The sequence below is a fragment of the Pseudophryne corroboree genome, chromosome 7 (assembly GCF_028390025.1).
Source record: "Pseudophryne corroboree isolate aPseCor3 chromosome 7, aPseCor3.hap2, whole genome shotgun sequence".
Lineage (NCBI taxonomy): Eukaryota > Metazoa > Chordata > Amphibia > Anura > Myobatrachidae > Pseudophryne > Pseudophryne corroboree.
Window position 1 is genome coordinate 94,213,179 of NC_086450.1, and position 26,728 is coordinate 94,239,906.

The 26,728-nt window shown below is 47.1% G+C and overlaps 1 protein-coding gene across 1 annotated transcript in view; it reads left to right on the plus strand.

Annotated features, from left to right (window-relative positions):
- Positions 1–26,728, plus strand: part of OLA1 (Obg like ATPase 1) — a 315,794-nt gene that overhangs the window by 270,547 nt on the left and 18,519 nt on the right. The window contains exon 8 of the mRNA XM_063933437.1: positions 26,625–26,728. This exon is cut by the window's right edge and continues 37 nt beyond it. Coding sequence (XP_063789507.1) covers positions 26,625–26,728 — 104 coding nt within the window. The remainder of the gene's footprint in view (positions 1–26,624) is intronic.

Below are 26,728 nucleotides of genomic sequence, written 5' to 3' on the forward strand. Positions count from 1 at the left end.
GTTCCAAAATCTCTTGATGATGTAAGGGCTTTGAAAATTTATGTCGCCAGAACGGCTCTTGTTAGGAAAACAGAGGCTCTGTTTGTCCTGTATGCTTCAAACAAGATTGGAAATCCTGCTTCTAAGCAGACTATTGCACTCTGGATTTGTAATACGATTCAGCACGCTCTTTCTTCGGCTGGGTTGCCGTTGCCGAAGTCAGTAAAGGCCCATTCTACCAGGAAGGTGGGCTCATCTTGGGCGGCTGCCCGAGGGGTCTCGGCACTTCAACTTTGCCGAGCAGCTACGTGGTCGGGTTCAAACAATTTTGCGAAGTTCTACAAGTTTGATACCCTGGCTGATGAGGACATCATGTTTGCTCAATCGGTGCTGCAGAGTCGTCTGCACTCTCCCGCCCGGTCTGGAGCTTTGGTATAGACCCCATGGTCCTTTTGGAGTCCCCAGCATCCTCTAGGACGTAAGAGAAAATAGGATTTTAATACCTACCGGTAAATCCTTTTCTCCTAGTCTGTAGAGGATGCTGGGCGCCCATCCCAGTGCGGACTGTTTCTTGCAGTTGTATTGATACTGGTTATGTTCGGTTACACGAGGTTTGTGTATTAGTAATATTCAGCTTGTTGCAGTTGTTTGTTCATACTGTTATCTGGTTTCCTGCTGACCCAGTTGTATGGTGTGTTTATGGTGTGGGCTGGTATGTTTCTTGCCCTTAGTTTAACAAAAATCCTTTCCTCAAAATGTCCGTCTCTCCTGGGCACAGTTCCTGTAACTGAGGTCTGGGGGAGGGGCATAGAGGGAGGAGCCAGTTCACACCCAGTCAGTCTTTTTAGTGTGCCCATGTTTCCTGCGGATCCCGTCTATACCTAATGGTCCTTTTGGAGTCCCCAGCATCCTCTACGGACTAGGAGAAAAGGATTTACCGGTAGGTATTAAAATCCTGTTTTAATCTCATCACTCGCTCTCTACTATGGGTATCCTATTACTATTCACAATTCTATAATCTACTACAAATAATTGCATTAAACCACAGGTTCTCAAACTCGGTCCTCAGGACCCCACACAGTGCATGTTTTGCAGGTCTCCTCGCAGAATCACAAGTGAAATAATTAGTTCCACATATGGACCTTTTAAAATGTGTCAGTAAATAATTAATACACCTGTGCACCTGCTGGGTTACCTGCAAAACATTTATTGTGTGGGGTCCTGAAGACCGAGTTTGAGAACCTATACATTAAACTGCAAGAATATATCCTCATATTAATTGGAATATACAAACTCCATTTCTGCTGCGGGGTACACTGGGCTCCACAAGGAATGACATTGGGGGTGTAGAGTAGGATCTTGATCCGAGGCACCAACAGGCTCAAAGCTTTGACCTTCTTCCCAAGATGCATAGCGCCACCTCCTATAACACCCCACCTCCATGCATAGGAACTCAATATTGTAGTTGGTGCCATGCAGTAAGCAGGCACTTAACAGGGGGGCAGCTCCAGCAGCCCTGAAAGAAGCTTTTAAAGTATTTTGAAGACTTCAAGGGCTGCAGCAGAGACACTGACTGTGTTAGATGTCAGTCAGACATCTCCTACTGCAGCTCCATCACCTCCCCCAGCGGCGCTGTACACTCCCGCGCCCTGGTTGCCGGGTACCTACAGCGGAGGCTCCGGTTTTCTTCATTGTTAGTCACACACACGACCGCTGCTCTCCCAGATCGCCTGGCCGCACTACAGGGAGGAGGTAAGGGGTCCCCTCAACGGGACCCGCTGTTAATCGCGATCCCTTTGGCCGGTGTGGGCACTGTGGTAGTACAGGGACCCCACTAGACCACCAGGGCATGGGCACAGGTCAGTTTTCTCTTATAAAACCATTTTACTAAGCCCCCAGTACCCGGTGGTGAAGTCCAGCAGGGGGATAAGGCTTTGACCTGTAGCCCCTCCCCCAGCCCCAGGGCGCCATTTAGAGTAAATGTTCCTGCCCTGGAGCTGCATATCTCTCTCTCTCTCTCCCTCACTCCCTCACTCCCTGTCAGCATTTGGGCGCCATTATAGCAAGCACAGCTGATCCTGGGACTGTTTAGGCAAATCCTCCTCTGTAAAGCCGTCTGCATGTCACCGCTGTGCATTTTACAGGACACTTAAGTATTCTACATGTCTGCTGACAGTGTTAGTTAAGAAAAAGTGCATTTAGTCAGGGTTATTTAGTACAAGTACCCTGTGATATACATCCAGTCTTTACTGTGCATTGTTATATCTATTAAGTGTATAGCTATACATAGTACTACTACTCTGTATTGCTAGTCCAGTGCAGTTTTATTGCATGTCATAATTTCTGCATTGTACAAACTGTGACTCTGGGTGTGTGCATATAGCTGCTGTGTGAACTCCATTTCATGTCTCTCACTCAGATTGCTACCCCTATATTCTATAACCTGAGGGGGCTAAGTGTGTCAGGTTTATCATAATATAGGCAGTTCACAGGATATATAGTGTGTATTTTTCTCTGGGATTTTTAGTCATCATATACCTCTTGAATTCCCTGTTTGTGCTGATACACTGCACAGGGGGTTCTTCAGGTGTTGTGCTGCTGATATTGTACTGTGTTGCCTTGAATTGAGCTTTTGATTATGTCCGCTACAAAGAGCAACGGAGCTGGGGCTGATCCCACACTGCGTGGTGTTGACGCTGCAGACACATTTGAGGATAACATAGCACCTGAGGGTTCAGGTTCTGGAGGTTCCTTGCCCCCTAGTGGGACTGAAGCAACGGGGGTGCAAAATGACCCACCTTGGGCTTCCTTCTCCACGCTATTGAATACGCTGGTAACTAGACTAACTAGACTATGGGACCTACTGTGCCGGTACAACCGCTTATGGTCCCAGCGGTTATTCCGCCATGGGCAGATCAACTGTCCAATCAGTTACAGCAATTGAACCAATCACGGACTACTTAAAAGTGTAACCCTCGCCCGCCTAAGACCAAGGGGTCCTCTAAGCGGGCAATTACTTCCTCACAATCCACCCACATCCCAGACACCTCGTCTGATGAGGCTGGCGCTTATACGGACCCCACAGATTCTGATCCTGATGCTTCTGATGGGCAATTTGTTTCGCAGTTGGATGTTCCTGACTTGTTAGAGGCTATCAGGCTCATTCTTCAGGTTGATGATGAACAGGAGCCTGACACTGCCCCTAATAAACCTGACAGGTTTAAACATCAGAAGGTGGTTAAACAAGTTTTACCTCACACTGACCATTTAGTTGACATACGTTAGGAGTCCTGGAAAAATCCAGGTTCACGCCTCACAAGATGATGTTGGCTTGCTACCCCCTCGCTGCGGAGCTTAGTAAAAATTGGGAAAACACCCCCGCCAGAGGATTCGCAAGTGGCGCGGATGATAGTATCCTCTGCTCTGCCTGTAACTACTGTCACGTCCTTGAGAGAGCTGACGGACAAGCGTGTGGAGGGTTGTTTGAAGGCAATCTACACCCTAAATGGTGCGGTGCATAGGCCCACTATTGCAGCAACATGGGCTGCAGAAGCTGTGGAAGCGTGGGCTCAGGAGCTGGAGGCAGAGTTTCCTTGCAATGCTTCTGATCATGCTTGACAATGCCTGTCGTATATTGTTACAGCGTCTTATTACATTAAAGAGGCGGCTTCTGATGCTGGTATTCTGGCGGCCAAGGCTTCTACTACGTCCATTTTGGCTCGCCGAATTCTCTGGTTACGGTCCTGGTCTGTGGACATGGACTCTAAAAAAAAACCCGGGAGGTACTCCCCTTCAAAGGAGACATTCTTTTCGGAGAAAACCTTGACAAGATAGTGGCTGACTTAGCGTCTGGGCTTCTATTCACCGCTGTTCCTAGTCCCGAAACCAAATGGGTTTTCCCGGCCCATTCTCAATCTCAAGTCCTTGAACAAGTTTGTGAAGGTCTCCAAGTTTCATATGGAAACTCTTCACTCTATTGTTCTGACCTTGGAGCCTGGGGACTATATGGTCTCACTGGACATACAGGATGCTTACCTGCATATTCCCATTTCAGTGTCGCATCAGCAGTACCTGAGGTTTGCAACCTCCATTACCAGTTTCGGGCATTACCTTTTGGTTTGACCACGGCTCCGCAAGTCTTCACCAAGGTTATGGTGGTAATGACGGCTGTACTCCGCCGTCAAGGGGTCAGGATCCTACTGTACTTGGACGATTTATTGATCCTGGCAAATTCCACAGAGATTCTCCTACGTCATCTAAATTTGACAATTCGGTTCCTGCAAGCCCACGGGTGGCTCTTCAACTGGAATGAATCCTCCCTGGTCACTGCTCAGAGCATGGTGCACCTGGGAGCGTTGTTGGACACTCACAACCAACTGTTGTTCTTGTCTCAGGAGAAAGTTCTGAAGCTTCAGGACAGGATTCGATGCTTCCTATCTCATCCGCAAGTTTCAATACATTCGGCAATGCAAGTGCTAGGTCTCATGGCGTCGGCTTTCGACATGGTGGAGTACGCTCAATTCCATTCCCGCCCTCTCCAGAGGCTGATTCTTGCCAAGTGGGACGGCCTGCCTCACCGGATAAGGTCTCATATGATCTCATTATCTCCGGAGGTCCATCTGTCACTAAGCTGGTGGCTTCAGGACCAACGATTGAGCAGGGGTCATCCCTTCTGGATCTCCAGCTGGGACCTCCTGATGACGGACGCCAGTCTGAGGGGTTGGGGCGCGGTGTTGGAGCAACACTCCCTTCAGGGCCGGTGGACCAAGGAGGAGTCTCTCTCCTCCCGATAATCATTCTGGAATTGCGGGCGGTGTTCAACTCATTGAACTTGGCCCAGCGTTTGATACAGAACAGACCTGTTCAAGTACAGTCGGACAGCGCCACCACGATGTACATAAATCATCAAGGCGGCACCTGAAGCCGCATGGCAATGAGGGCAGAGCCGGATTAAGGGGGGGGCAAGCGGTACGTACCTCGGGCCCCACAGTTTTAGGGGCCCCTCCAGCTGGAGTAGCTCTGTCCCAGCTCTGAAGCTCCCCCGTCCTGCCAGCAACAGCAGCAGCATTGTGCTACAGTCAGGCAGGTCTGTGGTGTTGCAGGGAGACTGCTGCTGCTTAGCAGCAGCCTCCCTGCTTTCTTCTGCCTGTGCGGGTGTGTAGGGGGGAGCGATCACACTGCTCGCACCCCCCCTCTGGATTTACACCTACCTGAGGAGCCAAAATCCCATAAAAAATGTTTAAAAAAAAATCACAGAATTTGCATAATGGAGCGTGGCCAAACGTCCGCAATTATGCCACGCCCCTGAACCCGCAGCAGACACAGCAATGAGATAGGGCCCCCCTGTCTCAAGTGCCCTGGGCCCCCTGGACTCATAATCCGCCCCTGAATGAGGGAAGTATCACGGATTCTTCAGTGGGCAGACCGCCTGATGGCGTCTCGACACAATCACAAGGTTCCGGTCTTCGGAGCAAGGACAAGGGATCCTCAAGCAGCGTTCGTGGACGCACTGGCAATTCCATGGAACTTTCGGCTGCCATACGTGTTCCCTCCGGTGTCACTCATGTAATAAGGAAGTTCAAGCAAGAAAGAGGAATCCTCCTTCTGATCGCTTCAGCGTGGCCCAGTCGGCATTGGTTCTCAGACCTTCAGAGTCTTCTACTTCCACAGCGCCCAAATCTCCTCGTTCAGGGCCCCTGTGTATGTCAGGATTTAGCCCGATTGGCTTTGACGGCGTGGCTCTTGAAGCTTCCGTCTTAAGGGCCAAAGGATTTTCTGAGGCGGTCATTCAAACCATGTTGAAGGCCCGGAAACCGGCTTCTGCTCGGATTTACTATAGGGTCTGGAATTCTTACTTTGCTTGGTGTGCATCTAACAATCATGACGCTTACAAGTTTAGTACGGCCAAACCTTTGGCCTTTCTATAACAAGGCCTCGACTTGGGCCTTCGTCTGGCCTCCATCAAGGTTCATATTTCTGCCTTGTCGGTTTGGTTTCAGAGAAAAATTGTGACCTTACCTGATGTGCATACATTCACTCAGGGTGTGTTGCGGATTCAACCTCCTTATGTCCCGCCGGTGGCTCCTTGGGACTTGTCGGTGGTTTTGGAGGCGTTGCAAAGGTCTCCGTTCGAGCCTGTTGAATCTGCAGACCTTAAGTGGCTTTCTCAAGGTGTGTTTCTGCTGGCTATTGCCTCTGCTAGACTGGTGTCGGATTTGGGTGCCTTGTCTTGTAGGTCACCATATCTGATTTTTCACAATGATCGGGCGGTTCTTAGAACACGCCCTGGATATTTACCAAAGGTGGTGTCTTTTTTCAACCTTAATCAGGAGATCGTGGTTCCTGCCTTTGCCTCTCCTGATTTGTCTGCCAAAGAACGGTCTTTGGATGTGGTACGGGCTCTCCGTATCTACGTGAAGAGAACTGCCTCCATCAGGAAGTCGATTTCTCTCTTTGTTCTGTTTGGTTTTCACAAACGTGGCTGGCCTGCTCACAAGCAGACATTGGCCAGATGGATTAGAATGGTGATTGCACATGCTTATGTACAGGCTGGCCTTACAGCTCCTGCTACCATAAAGGCCCATTCTACTCGGTCGGTTGGACCTTCTTGGGCGGCCCGCTGTGGTGCGATCCTTGAACTATTGTGCAAGGCGGCTACGTGGTCCTCAGTGAACACGTTCCTAAGGTTCTATGCCTTAGATAATTCCTCCTCCCAGGATGCTTCCTTTGGACGCCAGGTTCTTGTGCCCGCTACAGTGCGTCCCCTCTCATAAGGAACTACTTTAGGACATCCCCAATGTCATTCCTTGTGGAGCCCAGTGTACCCCGCAGCAGAAAACGAGATTTATGGTAAGAACTTACCGTTGTTAAATCTCTTTCTGCGAGGTACACTGGGCTCCACAAGGCGCCCACTCTGACGCACTTCGCTTCTTTGGGTTGGTAAGTCATTAGCCGCTGACACCTTCTCCTGTTGTGAGAATGTGGTGTATGTGGCTACTAACGGTTGTCGTCTTTTACCTGCTACTGCTTTGGGCTGGTTAACAAAACTGAGCTCCTGTGCACGGAGGCGGGGTGATATAAAAGGCGGCACTATGCATCTTGGGAAGAAGGTCAAAGCTTTGAGCCTGTTGGTGCCTCGGATCAAGATCCTACTCTACACCCCCAATTTCATTCCTTGTGGAGCCAAGTGTACCTCGCAGAAAGAGATTTAACAGTGGTAAGTTCTTACCATAAATCTCGTTATCTTGATCTCATCTTATCTAGTGTGTACGTCTTGCTTTGTGGAGGTGTGTCCCACACATCGGCACGCAGACAGTTCAGGCAACTGCCCAAATGATCGCACTACAGTTTGCCGGATTCTTATCACATTTATAGGAAATGGTCTTTATAAATGGTGTTTTTAGGGGTTTTCTTTAGTACTCTTGAAACAAAAAATTTTAAAAATAAGATTTTACTCACCGGTAAATCTATTTCTCGTAGTCCGTAGTGGATGCTGGGGACTCCGTAAGGACCATGGGGAATAGACGGGCTCCGCAGGAGACTGGGCACTCTAAAGAAAGATTTAGTACTACCTGGTGTGCACTGGCTCCTCCCTCTATGCCCCTCCTCCAGACCTCAGTTAAGGAAACTGTGCCCGGAAGAGCTGACATTACAAGGAAAGGATTTTGGAATCCAGGGTAAGACTCATACCAGCCACACCAATCACACCGTATAACTCGTGATAAACTTACCCAGTTAACAGTATGAACAACAAACAAGCATCACTCAACTGATGCCACATAACATAACCCTTTAGTAAGCAATAACTATATACACGTAATGCAGAAAGTCTGCACTTGGGACGGGCGCCCAGCATCCACTACGGACTACGAGAAATTGATTTACCGGTGAGTAAAATCTTATTTTCTCTAACGTCCTAGTGGATGCTGGGGACTCCGTAAGGACCATGGGGATTATACCAAAGCTCCCAAACGGGCGGGAGAGTGCGGATGACTCTGCAGCACCGAATGGGCAAACTCAAGGTCCTCCTCAGCCAGGGTATCAAACTTGTAGAACTTTGCAAATGTGTTTGAACCCGACCAAGTAGCAGCTCGGCAAAGCTGTAATGCCGAGACCCCTCGGGCAGCCGCCCAAGAAGAGCCCACCTTTCTCGTGGAATGGGCTTTCACTGATTTTGGATGCGGCAACCCAGCCGCAGAATGAGCCTGCTGAATCGTGCCACAGATCCAGCGAGCAATAGTTTGCTTTGAAGCAGGAGCACCCAGCTTGTTGGATGCATACAGGACAAACAGCGAGTCAGTCTTCCTGACTCCAGCCGTTCTGGTCACATAAATCTTCCAACTCCGGACTACGTCAAGCAACTTGGAATCCTCCAAGTCACCAGTAGCCGCAGGCACCACAGTAGGTTGGTTCAAATGAAAGGATGACACCACCTTTGGCAGAAATTGCGGACGAGTCCGCAATTCTGCCCTATCCATATGGAAAACCAGATAGGGGCTTTTACATGACAAAGCCGCCAATTCTGACACACGCCTAGCCGAAGCTAAGGCCAACAGCATGACCACTTTCCACGTGAGATACTTTAGCTCCACGGTCTTAAGTGGCTCACACCAGTGGGATTTCAGGAAACTCAACACCACGTTAAGATCCCAAGGTGCCACTGGTGGCACAAAAGGGGGCTGAATATGCAGCACTCCCTTAACAAACGTCTGAACCTCAGGCAGTGAAGCCAGTTCTTTTTGGAAGAAAATGGATAGGGCCGAAATCTGGACCTTTATGGACCCTAATTTCAGGCCCATAGTCACTCCTGACTGTAGGAAGTGCAGGAATCGACCCAGCTGGAATTCCTCTGTAGGGGCCTTCCTGGCCTCACGCCAAGCAACATATTTTCGCCATATATGGTGATAATGCTTTGCTGTCACATCCTTCCTAGCCTTTATCTCAGCGTAGGATTAACTTCATCCGGAATGCCTTTTTCCGCTAGGATTCCGGCGTTCAACCGCCATGCCGTCAAACGCAGCCGCGGTAAGTCTTGGAACAGACAGGGCCCTTGTTGTAACAGGTCCTGTCTGAGAGGCAGAGGCCACGGGTCCTCTGCGAGCATTTCTTGCAATTCCGGGTACCAAGTCCTTCTTGGCCAATCCGGAACAATGAGTATTGTTCTCACTCCTCTTTTTCTTACAATTCTCAGCACCCTTGGTATGAGAGGAAGAGGAGAAAACACATAGACCGACTGGAACACCGACGGTGTTACTAGTGCGTCCACAGCTATCGCCTGAGGGTCCCTTGACCTGGCGCAATATCTTTTTAGCTTTTTGTTGAGACGGGACGCCATCATGTCCACCTGTGGCAGTTCCCATCGATTTGTGATCTGCGTGAAGACTTCTTGATGAAGTCCCCACTCTCCCGGGTGGAGGTCGTGCCTGCTGAGGAAGTCTGCTTCCCAGTTGTCCACTCCCGGAATGAACACTGCTGACAGTGCTAGTACGTGATTCTCCGCCCAACGAAGAATCCTGGTGGCTTCTGCCATTGCCACCCTGCTTCTTGTGCCGCCCTGGCGGTTTACATGGGCCACTGCCGTGATGTTGTTTGACTGAATCAGCACTGGTTGGTTTCGAAGCAGAGGCTCCGCTTGACTCAGGGCGTTGTATACTGCCCTTAGTTCCAGGATATTGATGTGCAGACAAGTCTCCTGACTTTGACCACAGCCCCTGGAAGTTTCTGCCTTGAGTGACTGCCCCCCATCCTCGGAGGCTTGCATCCGTGGTCACCAGGACCCAGTCCTGTATGCCAAACCTGCGGCCCTCGAGGAGGTGAGCACTTTGCAGCCACCACAGAAGAGACACCCTGGCCCTGGGGGACAGGGTGATCAGCCGATGCATCTGAAGATGCGATCCGGACCACTTGTCCAACAGATACCACTGAAAGATCCTCGCATGGAACCTGCCGAAGGGAATGGCTTCGTATGATGCCACCATCTTTCCCAGGACACGCGTGCAGTGATGCACCGATACCTGTTTTGGTTTTAGGAGGCCTCTGACCAGAGTCACGAGCTCCTGAGCCTTCTCCTCCGGGAGAAACACCCTTTTCTGGTTTGTGTCCAGAATCATGCCCAAGAAGGCAGACGCGTCGTAGGAATCAGCTGCGACTTTGGAATATTCAGAATCCAGCCGTGCTGTTGCAACACTTCCTGAGAGAGTGCTACGCTGATCAGCAACCGCTCCCTGGACTTCGCCTTTATGAGGAGATCGTCCAAGTATGGGATAATCGTAACCCCTTGCTTCCGAAGGAGCACCATCATTTCCGCCATCACCTTGGTAAATATTCTCGGTGCCGTGGACAGGCCAAACGGCATCGTCTGGAATTGGTAATGACAGTCCTGTACCACAAACCTGAGGTACTCCTGATGAGGTGGATAAATGGGGACATGCAAGTACGCATCCTTGATGTCCAGAGACACTATAAAATCCCCCTCTTCCAGGCTTGCAATGACCGCTCTGAGCGATTCCATTTTGAACTTGAATCTTTTCAGATAAATGTTCAGGGATTTTAAATTCAATATGGGTCTGACCGAACCGTCCGGTTTCGGTACCACAAACATCGTGGAATAGTATCCTCTTCCTTGTTGAAGGAGGGGAACCTTTACCACCACCTGCTGGAGATATAACTTGTGAATTGCCGCTAACACTACTTCCCTTTCTATGGGGGAAGCTGGCAGGGCCGATTTGAGGTAACGGTGAGGGGGCATCACTTCGAATTCCAGCTTGTATCCCTGAGACACAATCTGTATAGCCCAGGGATCCACCTGTGAGCGAACCCACTGGTGGCTGAAATTTCGGAGACGCGCCTCCACCGCTACTGGCTCCTGTGGAGCCCCAGCGTCATGCGGTGGATTTAGTGGAAGCCGGGGAGGACTTCTGTTCCTGGGAACTAGCTGTGTTGTGCAGCTTCTTTCCTCTACCCCTGCCTCTGGCCAGAAAGGACGCACCTCTGACCTTCTTACTTCTCTGTGATCGAAAGGACTGCATTTGGTAATACGGTGCTTTCTTAGGCTGTGAGGGAATATATGGCAACAAGTTTGACTTCCCAGCTGTAGCTGTGGAAACTAGGTCCGAGAGACCGTCCCCAAACATGTGCTTTTTTGAGTCGGCATCACCTGTCCATTGCCGAGTCCACAGGTCCCTTCTGGCAGAAATTGACATTGCATTTATTCTAGAGCCCAGTAGGCAAATGTCCCTCTGGGTATCCCTCATATATAGGACAGCGTCTTTTATATGCCCCAGGGTCAGTAAAATGGTATCCTTGTCTAAGATATCCATTTCCTCAGACAGATTATCTGTCCAAAAAAAAAAAAAATTGTATATATATATATATACAGATGGCAGCGCTACTAATGAAGTGATTGGATTCTAAACAATATTGTCTTAAAATTTATAACAATTTATTATATTAAAAACAATATAACCATTAAAAACAATTATGGCTCTCCTCACAAATAATTGGTATACATGTACACACCACTTCCAATATAATTCTGTATTATTCCTAAGACCATTAGGTGTCTGTTCCTATATAATGTACCCAAGAGTGTCCACTAGTCCATAGAGGGTATATTTTGTATGTATATCTCGCAGCACAGTTCGGTTAGTATATATTTACCGATCACCACTTTAGAGGTGGAAAGGCTTCCATACATGAGAATCCATGTTATGCTTGTAATGTCCTCATTGAGAATGGTGAGTTGCTGGGATCGTCCTCTTATTGATGTGCAGCGGACTGATTGTGGATCCGAGGGTTGGTTCAGACACGTGTAGATGGTCTCCAAGGAAAAATTGTAGCAAGAAGTGGTGTATAGCAGGTTATCTGTCCATGCTGCTACAGCACTACACATCCAGGCCGACGCAATAGCCGGCCTCAGTATAGTACCTGAGTGTGCATAAACAGACTTCAGGATACTTTCCTGCTTCCTATCTGCAGGATCCTTTAGGGCGGCCGTATCCTGTGACGGCAGGGCCACCTTTTTAGATAAGCGTGTCAGAGCTTTATCTACCCTAGGGGAGGATTCCCAGCACATCCTGTCCGTTGGCGGGAAAGGGTACGCCATAAGTAACCTTTTGGAAATCAGCACTTTCTTATCGGGGGAATCCCATGCTTTTTCACATAATTCATTTAACTCATGTGAAGGGGGAAAAGTCACCTCTTGCTTTTTCTCCCCATACATATATACCCTTTTGTCAGGGACAGGGTTTTCCTCCGGTATGTGCAATACATCCTTCATTGCTATAATCATGTATCGGATGGCTTTAGTCATTTTAGGCTGCAACTTTGCCTCATCGTCATCGACACTGGAGTCAGAATCCGTGTCGATATCTGTGTCAACCAACAGGGATAGTGGGCGCTTTTGAGACCCTGACTGATTATCCAATCTTTTATGCAAGGAGCTTACATTATCATTTAACACCTTCCACATATCCATCCAATCAGGTGTCGGCGGCGACACCACAGTCACTTGCACTTGTTCTGCCTCCACGTAACCGTCCTCGTCAAACATGTCGACACAAACGTACCGACACACCGCACACACACAGGGAATGCTCTAATTGAGGACAGGACCCCACAAGGCCTTTTGGGGAGACAGAGAGAGAGTATGCCAGCACACACCCCAGCGCTATATAACCCAGGGATTACACAGTAACTTAGTGTTTACCCAGTAGCTGCTGTTTATGATAATTTTGCGCCTAAATTTATGTGCCCCCCCCCCCCCCCCCCGCCCCCCCTCTCTTTTTACCCTTTTTCTGCCTTGATACTGCAGGAGAGAGCCTGGGGAGCTTCCTCTCAGCGGAGCTGTGAAGAGAAAATGGCGCTGGTTAGTGCTGAGGAAGAAGGCCCCGCCCCCTCAGTGGCGGGCTTCAGTCCCGGGTCTGTGTAATAAAATGGCGGGGGATCGTACATATATACAGTGCCCAGCTGTATATATGTGTCTTTTTGCCAAGAGGTATCCTAATTACTGCCCAGGGCGCCCCCCCCCCTGCGCCCTGCACCCTACAGTGACCGGAGTGTGTGGGTAGTGTGGGCACAATGGCGCACAGCTGCAGTGCTGTGCGCTACCTCATGTGAAGACAGGAGTCTTCTGCCGCCGATTTCGATGTCTTCTTGCTTCTGCCGGCTTCTGACTTCTGGCTCTGCGAGGGGGACGGCGGCGCGGCTCCGGGAACGGACGACAAGGTCAGGTCCTGTGTTCGATCCCTCTGGAGCTAATGGTGTCCAGTAGCCTAAGAAGAGCAACCTAGCCGCAGTTAGTAGGTTGGCTTCTCTCCCCTCAGTCCCACGTAGCAGAGAGTCTGTAGCCAGCAGAAGCTCTCTGAAAATAAAAAAAACCTAACTAAAATACTTTCTTATTAGCAAGCTCAGGAGAGCTCACTAAAAGCACCCAGCTCTGGCCGGGCACAGATTCAAACTGAGGTCTGGAGGAGGGGCATAGAGGGAGGAGCCAGTGCACACCAGGTAGTACTAAATCTTTCTTTAGAGTGCCCAGTCTCCTGCGGAGCCCGTCTATTCCCCATGGTCCTTACGGAGTCCCCAGCATCCACTAGGACGTCAGAGAAATGTGTTTTACTAACGTTCATTTATTTGTTTGTACATGTCAACCATCAGGTTCTACTAAGTGCTTATCTGACATTCTTCTTTACTATTCCGCCTTGTTGTTTGGTTGCTCTTGGATATAACACGGAGCTGCTTTCTGGACACTTGTATGCATTGCACTGTGCTGTATGTGAAAATAAAATATTAAGAAAAAACATGGAAGAGGGTATGTATTAACCATACATTAAAGCTGTCCATTTCATTGAAGCTCACCACAGATCTTTCATTGTGAGAAATTCCCCCAAACTGCTTCACCTGCATATTCTTGGCTGTGTATTGCTCAGCCTTGCAGTCCACGCCTCGCCTCTTGTGTCCTATCAATCATTAGAGCGAAACTTGCTGCCATCTCAGACCGGGGCCTATTTTCCAACAGCAAGTAGAGGTAAAAATGCAACAATTCTGCATTGACGTCTTGCCCTGACTGCGACCTCCCGGTAATGTGCAGTATGTATAGGTCACCTAGGTTCAAATTCACAGTTATTAAGTCGGTCTGACTCCTAAACTAAGATTTTGTGACGTGCCTGTTTGCGTTCAGAATAGCGATTTTGGTAATAACACTGACTTTTAGAAGAGCTGCTAGAAAGTAATGTTGTGACTCTGATGTAAAATAATAAGCAGATGTTGATAGTAAGCTGTACAGACAATTTAGTGGTAACACTACACAAGGGTAACCTTCTATTGTACAGACTGGTAACATGGTGTGCTTCTGAGCAACACTATCACACTGGTGACACCAGTCCCACAACGCAAGTCGTCCTCTGTGGGTCTGTGTGTAATCTGGTAATAGCTGAGCCCACCTGCTGCTGCCTGTGACACAACTGCTCATGAACTTGTGGGTTCAATGTGTTCCATTGAGGTGCCATTTATGCTGACTATTCAGTCTTTCCCAGGCCACAGTTTACAACCACTTACCCAACAATAAAGGGAACTACCCTGTCTTGAGTTTGTAGGGTCTATTTACTGGGATCCGGTCTGAAGATCGACAGTGTCTAGGTCGACAATGTTTAGGTCGACCACTATAGGTCGACATGGATGGAAGGTCGACAGGGGTTCTAGGTCGACATGTGCTAGGTCGACAGGTCTAAAGGTCGACATGAGTTTTTCACCTTTTTTTGGGGGGGGGGGATTTTTCATACTTAACGATCCACGTGGACTACGATTGGAACGGTAAAGTGTGCCGAGCGAAGCGGTAGCGGAGCGAAGGCACCATGCCCGAAGCATGGCAAGTGAAGCGAGCCATGCGAGGGGACGCGGTGCACTAATTTGGGATCCCGGTCACTCTACGAAGAAAACGACACCAAAAAAAAAAAAATTTCCTCATGTCGACCTTTAGACCTGTCGACCTAGCACATGTCGACCTAGAAACCCTGTCGACCTTCCATCCATGTCGACCTAGTGACTGTTGACCTATAGTGGTCGACCTAAACATTGTCGACCTAGATACTGTCGATAAAACGAACCACACCCCTATTTACTAAGCCTTAGATGGAAATAAAGTCACTGGAGATAAAGTACCAGCCTCCTAACTGCCATGTCACAGGCTGGGTTTGAAAAGTGACAGTTAGGAGCCGATTGGCTGGTACTTTATCTCCAGCCACTTTATCTCCATCCAAGGCTTAGTAAATAGACCCCTTAGTAGGCCAAAGAAAATGACTGTTGCCTGTTTATATGCAGCAATCCTGTCAATTCCCAGACAGCTTTGCACAGTGCTAGCTCCCTCTGATAGGACACAATCTTATTAACTGCTCCTTCTTTGGTATCGTCTTTGCTTTGTGTTTTGCCAGCGTCTCTAGTCGCTGCTAAGACATAATTGTGTGGGAAGATCAATTAATAGTACAATTGCTGATAGATGCCCTTCACTCAAATTTACTCAGTTTATCTGACTTTACTTTCTCTCTCTCTCTCTCTCTCCATATGTGTGTGTGTGTGTGTGTATATATATATATACACACACACATATACAAAACTGGACTAACAAGTACAGTAGCGTTCGCCACTCTTTGGTACAAGTGGGTCACCAGCTGTTACTCATTTCTCCACATTCCACTTACACAGCAGATAAAGCCATTTTTCTGCGTAATACCAGAAATAATTGATGTGCTTATTTTAAAGTATATGTCAGAATGCAGCATGTTATAAGCACCTTATTTGTGAACTAGTAAAGGGACCCAGGATACTCTGTGTCACCTCAGTCCGCTCGCTGATATGCTCTGTCCCTTCCCAGTCCTGCAGCTAAGGCCTGTCCCATCACGCTGCAGTGGGAGCTCCATGCTTGTAGGTGACGAGACAGAACTTCCCAGATTATTATATCGATGCCTAGTCTTGTTTTATCACTGTGTTTGTTCCCAGTTGTAAAGCACTACAGAGTATATTGGGGCTATATAAATGTGTGTAATTATAAGTTCTTTCTCTGACGTCCTAAGTGGATGCTGGGGACTCCGTCAGGACCATGGGGATTAGCGGCTCCGCAGGAGACAGGGCACAAAAGTAAAAGCTTTAGGATCAGGTGGTGTGCACTGGCTCCTCCCCCTATGACCCTCCTCCAAGCCTCAGTTAGATTTTTGTGCCCGGCCGAGAAGGGTGCAATCTAGGTGGCTCTCCTAAAGAGCTGCTTAGAGTAAAAGTTTGTTAGGTTTTTTATTTTCAGTGAGTCCTGCTGGCAACAGGCTCACTGCTACGAGGGACTTAGGGGAGAGAAGTGAACTCACCTGCGTGCAGGATGGATTGGCTTCTTAGGCTACTGGACACCATTAGCTCCAGAGGGAGTCGGAACACAGGTCTCACCCTGGGGTTCGTCCCGGAGCCGCGCCGCCGACCCCCCTTGCAGATGCCGAAAAGTGAAGGTCCAGAAACGGCGGCAGAAGACTCTTCAGTCTTCATAAGGTAGCGCACAGCACTGCAGCTGTGCGCCATTGTTGTCAGCACACTTCATAGCAGCGGTCACTGAGGGTGCAGGGCGCTGGGGGGGGCGCCCTGGGCAGCAATGATAGTACCTTATTCTGGCTAAAAATACATCACATATAGCCCCTGGGGGCTATATGGATGTATTTAACCCCTGCCAGGTCTCAGAAAAACGGGAGAAGAAGCCCGCCGAAAAGGGGGCGGGGCCTATTCTCCTCAGCACACAGCGCCATTTTCCCTCACAGAAATGCTGGTGGGAAGGCTCCCAGGCTCTCCCCTGCACTGCACTACAGAAACAGGGTTAAAACAGAGAGGGGGGGCACTTATTTGGCGATATGTATATATATATTAAAATGCTATAAGGGAAAAACACTTATATAAAGGTTGTCCCTGTATAATTATAGCGTTTTTGGTGTGTGCTGGCAAACTCTCCCTCTGTCTCCCCAAAGGGCTAGTGGGGTCCTGTCCTCTATCAGAGCATTCCCTGTGTGTGTGCTGTGTGTCGGTACGTGTGTGTCGACATGTATGAGGACGATGTTGGTGAGGAGGCGGAGCAATTGCCTGAAATGGTGATGTCACTCTCTAGGGAGTCGACACCGGAATGGATGGCTTATTTAAGGAATTACGTGATAATGTCAACACGCTGCAAGGTCGGTTGACGACATGAGACGGCCGGCAAACAAATTAGTACTGTCCAGGCGTCTCAAACACCGTCAGGGGCTGTAAAACGCTCATTTACCTCAGTCGGTCGACACAGACACGGACACTGACTCCAGTGTCGACGGTGAAGAAACAAACGTATTTTCCTTTAGGGCCACACGTTACATGTTAAGGGCAATGAAGGAGGTGTTACATATTTCTGATACTACAAGTACCACAAGAAGGGTATTATGTGGGGTGTGAAAAAACTACCTGTAGTTTTTCCTGAATCAGATAAATTAAATGAAGTGTGTGATGATGCGTGGGTTTCCCCCGATAGAAAATTATTGGCGGTATACCCTTTCCCGCCAGAAGTTAGGGCGCGTTGGGAAACACCCTTTAGGGTGGATAAGGCGCTCACACGCTTATCAAAACAAGTGGCGGTACCGTCTCCAGATAGGGCCGCCCTCAAGGAGCCAGCTGAGAGGCTGGAAAATATCCTAAAAAGGTATATACACACATACTGGTGTTATACTGCGACCAGCGATCGCCTCAGCCTGGATGTGCAGCGCTGGGGTGGCTTGGTCGGATTCCCTGACTGAAAATATTGATACCCTTGACAGGGACAGTATTTTATTGACTATAGAGCATTTAAAGGATGCATTTCTATATATGCGAGATGCACAGAGGGATATTTGCACTCTGGCATCAAGAGTAAGTGCGATGTCCATATCTGCCAGAAGATGTTTATGGACACGACAGTGGTCAGGTGATGCAGATTCCAAACGGCACATGGAAGTATTGCCGTATAAAGGGGAGGAGTTATTTGGGGTCGGTCCATCGGACCTGGTGGCCTCGGCAACAGCTGGAAAATCCACCTTTTTTACCCCAAATCACATCTCAGCAGAAAAAGACACCGTCTTTTCAACCTCAGTCCTTTCGTCCCCATAAGGGCAAGCGGGCAAAAGGCCAGTCATATCTGCCCAGGGATAGAGGAAAGGGAAGAAGACTGCAGCAGGCAGCCCATTCCCAGGAACAGAAGCCCTCCACAGCTTCTGCCAAGTCCTCAGCATGACGCTGGGGCCGTACAAGCGGACTCAAGTGCGGTGGGGGGTCGTCTCAAGAGTTTCAGCGCGTAGTGGGCTCACTCGCAAGTGGACCCCTGGATCCTACAAGTAGTATCCCAGGGATACAGACTGGAAATTCGAGACGTCTCCCCCTCGCAGGCTCCTGATGTCTGCTTTACCAACGTCTTCCTCCGACAGGGAGGCAGTATTGGAAACAATTCACAAGCTGTATTCCCAGCAGGTGATAATCAAAGTACCCATCCTACAACAAGGAAAGGGGTATTATTCCATGGGAAATCTTTGAACACTTACATACAATGGATCAAATCAAGATGGAGTCACTCAGAGCAGTGATAGCGAACCAGGAAGAAGGGGACTATATGGTGTCCCTGGACATCAAGGATGCTTACCTCCATGTCCCAAATTGCCCTTCTCACCAAGGGTACCTCAGGTTCGTGGTACGGAACTGTCACTATCAGTTTCAGACGCTGCCGTTTGGATTGTCCACGGCACCCCGGGTCTTTACCAAAGTAATGGCCGAAATGATGATTCTTCTTCAAAGAAAAGGCGTCTTAATTATCCCTTACTTGGACGATCTCCTGATAAGGGCAAGGTCCAGAGAACAGTTGGAAGTCGGAGTAGCACTATCTCAAGTAGTTCTACGACAGCACGGGTGGATTCTAAATATCCAAAATCGCAGCCGTTTCCGACGACACGTCTGCTGTTCCTAGGGATGGTTCTGGACACAGTCCAGAAAAAGGTGTTTCTCCCGGAGGAGAAAGCCAGGGAGTTATCCGAGCTAGTCAGGAACCTCCTAAAACCAGGAAAAGTGTCAGTGCATCATTGCACAAGAGTCCTGGGAAAAATGGTGGCTTATTACGAAGCGATTCCATTCGGCAGATTCCACGCAAGAACTTTTCAGTGGGATCTGCTGGACAAATGGTCCGGATCGCATTTTCAGATGCATCAGCGGATAACCCTATCTCCAAGGACAAGGGTGTCTCTCCTGTGGTGGTTACAGAGTGCTCATCTTCTAGAGGGCTGCAGATTCGGCATTCAGGATTGGATGCTGGTGACCACGGAGGCCAGCCTGAGAGGCTGGGGAGCAGTCACACAGGGAAAAAATTTCCAGGGAGTGTGATCAAGTCTGGAGATTTTTCTCCACATAAATATACTGGAGCTAAGGGCAATTTACAATGCTCTAAGCTTAGCAAGACCTCTGCTTCAAGGTCAGCCGGTATTGATCCAGTGGGACAACATCACGGCAGTCGCCCACGTAAACAGACAGGGCGGCACAAGAAGCAGGAGGGCAATGGCAGAAACTGCAAGGATTTTTCGCTGGGCGGAAAATCATGTGATAGCACTGTCAGCAGTGTTCATTCCGGGAGTGGACAACTGGGAAGCAGACTTCCTCAGCAGGCACAACCTCCACCCGGGAGAGTGGGGACTTCATCGGGAAGTCTTCCACATGATTGTGAACCGTTGGAAAAGACCAAAGGTGGACATGATGGCGTCCCGCCTGAACAAAAAACTGGACAAGTATTGCGCCAGGTCAAAAGACCCTCAGGCAATAGCTGTGGACGTTCTGGTAACACCGTGGGTGTACCAGTCGGTGTATGTCTTCCCTCCTCTGCTTCTCATACCCAAGGTATTGAGAATTATAAGACGTAGAGGAGTAAGAACTATACTCGTGGCTCCGGATTGGCCAAGAAGGACTTGGTACCCGGAACTTCAAGAGATGCTCACAGAGGACTCATGGCCTCTGCCGCTAAGAAGGGACTTGCTTCAGCAAGTACCATGTCTGTTCCAAGACTTACCGCGGCTGCGTTTGACGGCATGGCGGTTGAACGCCGGATCCTAAGGGAAAAAGGCATTCCGGAAGAGGTCATTCCTACCCTGGTCAAAGCCAGGAAGGAGGTGACCGCACAACATTATCACCACATGTGGCGAAAATATGTTGCGTGGTGTGAGGCCAGGAAGGCCCCATGAAGAAATTTCAACTCGGTCGTTTCCTGCATTTCCTGCAAACAGGAGTGTCTATGGGCCTCAAATTGGGGTCCATTAAGGTTCAAATTTCGGCCCTGTCGATTTTCTTCCAGAAAGAATTGGCTTCAGTTCCTGAAGTCCAGAAGTTTGTCAAGGGAGTACTGCATATACAACCCCCTTTTGTGCCTCCAGTGGCACTGTGGGATCTCAACGTAGTTCTGGGATTCCTAAAATCACATTGGTTTAAACCGCTCAAATCTGTGGATTTGAAATATCTCACAGGGAAAGTGACCATGCTGTTGGCCCTGGCCTCGGCCAGGCGAGTGTCAGAATTGGCGGCGTTTGTCTCAAAAAGCCCATATCTGATTGTCCATTCGGACAGGGCAGAGCTGCGGACTCATCCCCAGTTTCTCCCTAAGGTGGTGTCAGTGTTTCACCCGAACCAGCTTATTGTGGTACCTGCGGCTACTAGGGAGGACTCCAAGTTGCTAGATGTTGTCAGGGCCCTGAAAATATAGTTTCCAGGACGGCTGGAGTCAGGAAGACTGACTTGCTGTTATCCTGTATGCACCCAACAAACTGGGTGCTCTTGCTTCTAAGCAGACGATTGCTAGTTGGATGTGTAGTACAATTCAGCTTGCACATTCTGTGGCAGGCCTGCCACAGCCAAAATATGTAAATGCCCATTCCACAAGGAAGGTGGGCTCATCTTGGGCGGCTGCCCGAGGGGTCTCGGCTTTACAACTTTGCCGAGCTGATACTTGGTCAGGGGCACACCCTGACTGAGGAGGACCTGGAGTTCTCTCATTCGGTGCTGCAGAGTCATCCGCACTCTCCCGCCCGTTTGGGAGCTTTGGTATAATCCCCATGGTCCTGACGGAGTCCCCAGCATCCACTTAGGACGTCAGAGAAAATAAGAATTTACTTACCGATAATTCTATTTCTCGTAGTCCGTAGTGGATGCTGGGCGCCCATCCCAAGTGCGGATTGTCTGCAATACTTGTACATAGTTATTGTTACAAAAATCGGGTTATTATTGTTGTGAGCCATCTTTTCAGAGGCTCCGCTGTTATCATGCTGTTAACTGGGTTCAGATCACAGGTTGTACAGTGTGATTGGTGTGGCTGGTATGAGTCTTACCCGGGATTCAAAATCCTTCCTTATTGTGTACGCTCGTCCGGGCACAGTATCCTAACTGAGGCTTGGAGGAGGGTCATAGGGGGAGGAGCCAGTGCACACCACCTGATCCTAAAGCTTTTACTTTTGTGCCCTGTCTCCTGCGGAGCCGCTAATCCCCATGGTCCTGACGGAGTCCCCAGCATCCACTACGGACTACGAGAAATAGAATTATCGGTAAGTAAATTCTTATTTTTTCCACTGTGCTTCAACAGATAATTAGATTCCAACACCAGGCAATAGATTACTTATCCAAATAAGATCATTGTGACAGATATTAGAACCTGCAAATGGTAAAATGGTCTTGTTACCTCATACAAATGTAATGCAGTACACCCATAAAGCTAATAGAAAGCATGGACTCTGTATACATACACACAGTAATAACTATATCCTACATACAGGGCTGTAAGGAGGAATGTGCTACCAGTGTCACGGTTGCTGCCCCCAGGTCACCAGTTTCCATCTTACCATGTGCCTGGAGAGACACCGGATACATCTGTTACCTATTATTCCTCCTGGAATTTGTTCTATGACTTCACCTGCGCTGGCGATTGCTAGACCAGAGTGCATATGGGTCATTCCGTGAAATATAGGACACACTACATGAAAATTAATGTCACTTAACTGCTAACATTTTAGGATATTTATGCTGCTAAAAGGTCATAGTATATTGTGTGATAATTGAAAATCAATATACTTATCATGTATCGATTTCACATGTGTGTAAGCATTAAACATATATTGAAGTTGTTGACGTGGATGCAAAAACAGATAATTTCCACATACAGGGCCTTGCTAAAGTATTAACCCTCCTTTGCATTTTTCATGTTTTGTTACCTCACAACCTGGAATTATTATTTTTTTTTATTGTGAAGCAAACATAGGACAAAATAACAGAAAACTACAGCGTGCATAACTATTCCCCCCCTAAAGTCAGTACACCTTTTGCGGCAATTACAGCTGCAAGTCGCTCTATGAGCTTGCCACATCTTGCCACTGGGATTTTTGCCCGTTCCTCGAGGCAAAACTGCTCCAGCTCCTTCATGTTGGATGGTTTCCGCTTGTGAACAGCAATCTTCAAGTCTGACCACAGATTCTCAATTGGATTGAGATCTGGGCTTTGACTAGGCCATTCCAACACAGTTAAATGTTTCCCCTTAAACCACTCGAGTGTTGCTTTAGCAGTATGCTTCAGGTCATTGTCCTGCTGGAAGGTGAACCTCTGTCCCAGTCTTAAATCACAGGCAGACTGAAACAGGTTTTGCTCAAGAATATCCCTGTATTTAGCACCATCCATCTTTCCCCTGACTCAGAACAGTTTCCCAGTCCCTGCTGCTGAAAAACCTCCCCACAGCATGATGCTGCCACCACCATGTTTCACTGTGGGGATGGTGTTCTTGGGGTGATGTGATGTGTTGGGTTTGTGCCAGACATAGCGTTTTCCTTGGTGGCTGAAAAGTTCAATTTTAGTCTCATCTGACCAGAGCACCTTCCTCCATACATTTCGGCAGTCATCCACATGCCTTTTGGCAAACGCATCACACGTGCCTTTTCATTTTTAACACTATGGGGGGTATTCAATTGAAGTTGGAAACTGCCGTCTTGTTGAAAAGACGTCAGTTTACGACTGTTTTAGGTCGGAAGGGGTTCCGACCTATTCAATGCTGTCCCCTTTTTTCCGACAAGTCGGGAAATCCGACTTGTCGGAAAGCACGCGGATTGGCAGCTTAAGCCACTGATCCACGTGTATTGTCGGAAGCGCGGCCAAGTACAGTTAAGTATAGTTTGGTTAACATTGTTTTTTGTTTGTGTGTCAATCATATGTTTAGGGTCTTGTAAGTGTACAGTACAACAGTCATATTGTAAAAATAATTTGGAGAGCAGGTTGAAATAAATATATAAGTCCTATTTCCATTCTGTTGTATCACTCTGTTGAGTCACGCGTATAAACAATAAAATGTAACTACTTAGCAGTAATTGTGTCTACCCACCCCATATATTTTCATATTTTTAAAATGTTTAATTTCTGCTTCATTTTTGTGCATGGTGTATTTAAACTTCTAAAAATGAACATGAAATGTAACGTGAGTCACATGTAATGACCCCCATGTGCTTGCTACACTTATCCTGTCCATACATGCAAATATATATATTTACCATGTGATCATATTTTCCACAATATATGTAAAATAGTAATGATGATGCTTCTTTTATTGGAGATGTGCAGTTTGTCCTTACATTTTGATGATACAAAGTTTCCCCTACAATCTATAAATGTTACACACCGGTCCATGTCATCTAATATCAATGACTAATGTTGTATGGCCATAAAGCTAAATTATGTGGTGTGTAAACAGTGACATTAAATGCAGCTTTTAAACCTTGTTCTGCAATTATCATTACAAATGATATATATGAAGCGAGATTGCATTTGAGATAATGTATGCAAATTTCTGTTTTCTTTAGCAGAAATCGGAGCTTTTGCGAAGCCCAAGTTATGTATTATTTCATTAACCTCCAGTAGCTGAGCTTGTGATGAAACGGCGGTTATTGTATCACTTAGAGTGTGACGCTTAGTGGTGTAGCAAACAATTTTGCTGTTATGTCCTCTTACATGGGAAAATACAGTAATATATGTGTGCGGAATGTATTATTCATGTGTTTCCAATCTGTTTTATTTGTATGTCTTCTGTAGCTTTGTGTATCCTAATTATACAGTATACAAATATGTATGTGTATTATATGCTTTATAAGATTTTTCACCTACTGTAAATTATAATGTTAGAATTACAGAGTAGTTTCTTCTATGGAGGTCATGAGATGAATCTATATTTGTAATAACTGAAAGGGGCATTTGTGAGGAGGGATTCACTTGGGCTCCAACATTTCCTCTGACCCGTTAGAGGTATTCCATTAATGACTACTATAGCATTTAGCTGGGAGGCCACTACAATATAATGTCGCTTCATTCTGATGTCAGAATGTGCAATTTTCACATATAGGGGGAGATGTATCAAACTAGGTTTGATTGGTTGGTACATTATATCTCTCCTGTTTATCTGTCAGTTTTCAAACACAGCCTGTGAGATAACAGAAACGGAGGGGTAGATTTATTATGTGCTGCTATGGGGGAGAAGTGGTATCTGCAAATGTTATGTGCACTGATACTGCTTCTCCTCATTTATGAAGGAGGAAATGTATGCTAAATGAACCCCTGTCTAGAACCGCACCACTATCTAGACCGTTCCAACCCAGCTCTCCCATTTTAACATCTGCAGGTGTCATGGCTTATTCAACACAGCAGAGACAGCGCTGTCCCCGGCTGCGGCAGCTGCCAGCTACGAGCTGCATAGGACATCTTGCAATAGTAGCGAGATATCTTGCATGTCTATTATGTCTCATATGATGGATTATAAAACAGTTAAATGGATAAGAACCTGGTTGCAGGATAGGAAACAGACAGTTGTAGTAAATGGAGTGCAATCTTTGGAAGGAAATGATACCAGTGGAGTACCCCAGGGATCTGCACTTGGACCAGTTCCCTTTAATATCTTTGTTGGTGACATTGCAAATGGTATTAAAGGGGAAGTATTCCTTTTTGCAGATGATACAAAGATTTGCAACAGGGTAGACACACGGGAGGGGTAAATCAAATGATTGATGACCTAGCTAGGCTTGAGAAATGGTCAAGAATGTGGTAACTACAGTTTAATGCTAAAAAATGCAAAATCATGCACTTGGGTCTCAAAAACCCAAAGGCTAAATATAGTATTAAGGATACTATAATGGAAACTACTGAGGAGGAAAGGGATTTAGGTGTCACTATTTCAAGTGACTTAAAGGCAGGAAAGCAATGCAACAAAGCAATGAGAGAGGCAAGTCAGATGCTGGGTTGCATAGCGAGAGGAATCAGTAGCAGGAAAAAATAAGTAATAATGCCACTGTATAGGTCATTGGTACAGCCTCATCTTGAATACTGTGTCCAGTTCTGGAGACCATATCTCAAAAAGGATATAAATACATAAGAGAGTGTACAAAGAAGGGCAACTAAAATTTCAAATATACCAAGGGTTTTAACAACGTTTAGGAGAGAAATATTCTTCAAAGGAAAAGGAGTATTAGATCTCGAGGACATACGCTGAAACTGGAGGGAGGCAGGTTCAGAGGAAATGTAAGGAAACATTACTTCAGAAAGGTTAGTGGACAAGTGGAATAGCCTCCCATCAGAGGTGGTAGAGGCTAAGACTAGAGCAATTTAAATATGCTTGAGATAGGCATATGAATATCCTTACAAAGAATTAAGGTTCAAAAAGGGTTGCGATTACCTAAAGGACAAAAAAGGGGCAGACTAGATGGGCCAAGTGGTTCTTATCTGTCGTCAAATTCAATGTTTCTATGATACAGGGCAATTTAATCAAGCATACCCAATAAAACTTATTGATGACTTACTGAGGAATTGACGATGTTTCATTTCAAGGGTAAATCCAAATTCATTTGTACCCTTGCCCATTATACATTGGACATTGCAGGCAGCCATTTTGTGGACTGAGCTAATCATGAGAATTCTGCACTGGGAGCCAATGACATGCACATATTGGCTAAACATTGGTTGCCGGTATTTTTTGCTGTGGACAAATGCTCCTGAGTATGTAACCTCATGATTGCGATCCCATGGGCAGTAGCCATGTTGCAACTTCCTAGTTAATAAATCAACTCCATTTTGAATTTTAGTTCAGGCCAGAAAATGGCCGCCTCTTCTGAGTATGGTACACAGGTAAACTCTGAGACGACTCCACAAGAACAACAGAAAATAAGCAATTTTTTTTAGTTCTTCGCGGTCAAAAGACAGTCAACTTGCATTTCTGTAGGATTGCAAGTAAAATCCTATATAGGTTTATTGTTACCTTATAAACACCATTTTTAAATCTCGTTTCTATAACTTTATAGCTTTTTTTTTTTTAATATACACTTTCACAATTATATATATTTATAAAAAAAATTACTTTAAAAAAAAAAGTTGAAAGTAAATGTGGATAAGAGTGAAATATTAATGGAGTACACCTGAGGCAATCACGGCCCGTTAATGCCTTGACCTTGGAAAGCAATACACAAGAAGGTAGCATCATGAAGCGCTGTGATTTTTATGAATATGTATGTGCTACTTGATAATAATGAATGTGGCACCGTCATGCATGCACTACAAGATAATGTTGTGCCCTCCTTTGTCTACAGGTTGATAAAAATTAAGGAGTGGGTGGACAAGCATGACCCAGGGGCCTTGGTCATTCCTTTTAGTGGGGCCTTGGAACTGAAGCTGCAAGACATGAGTGATGAGG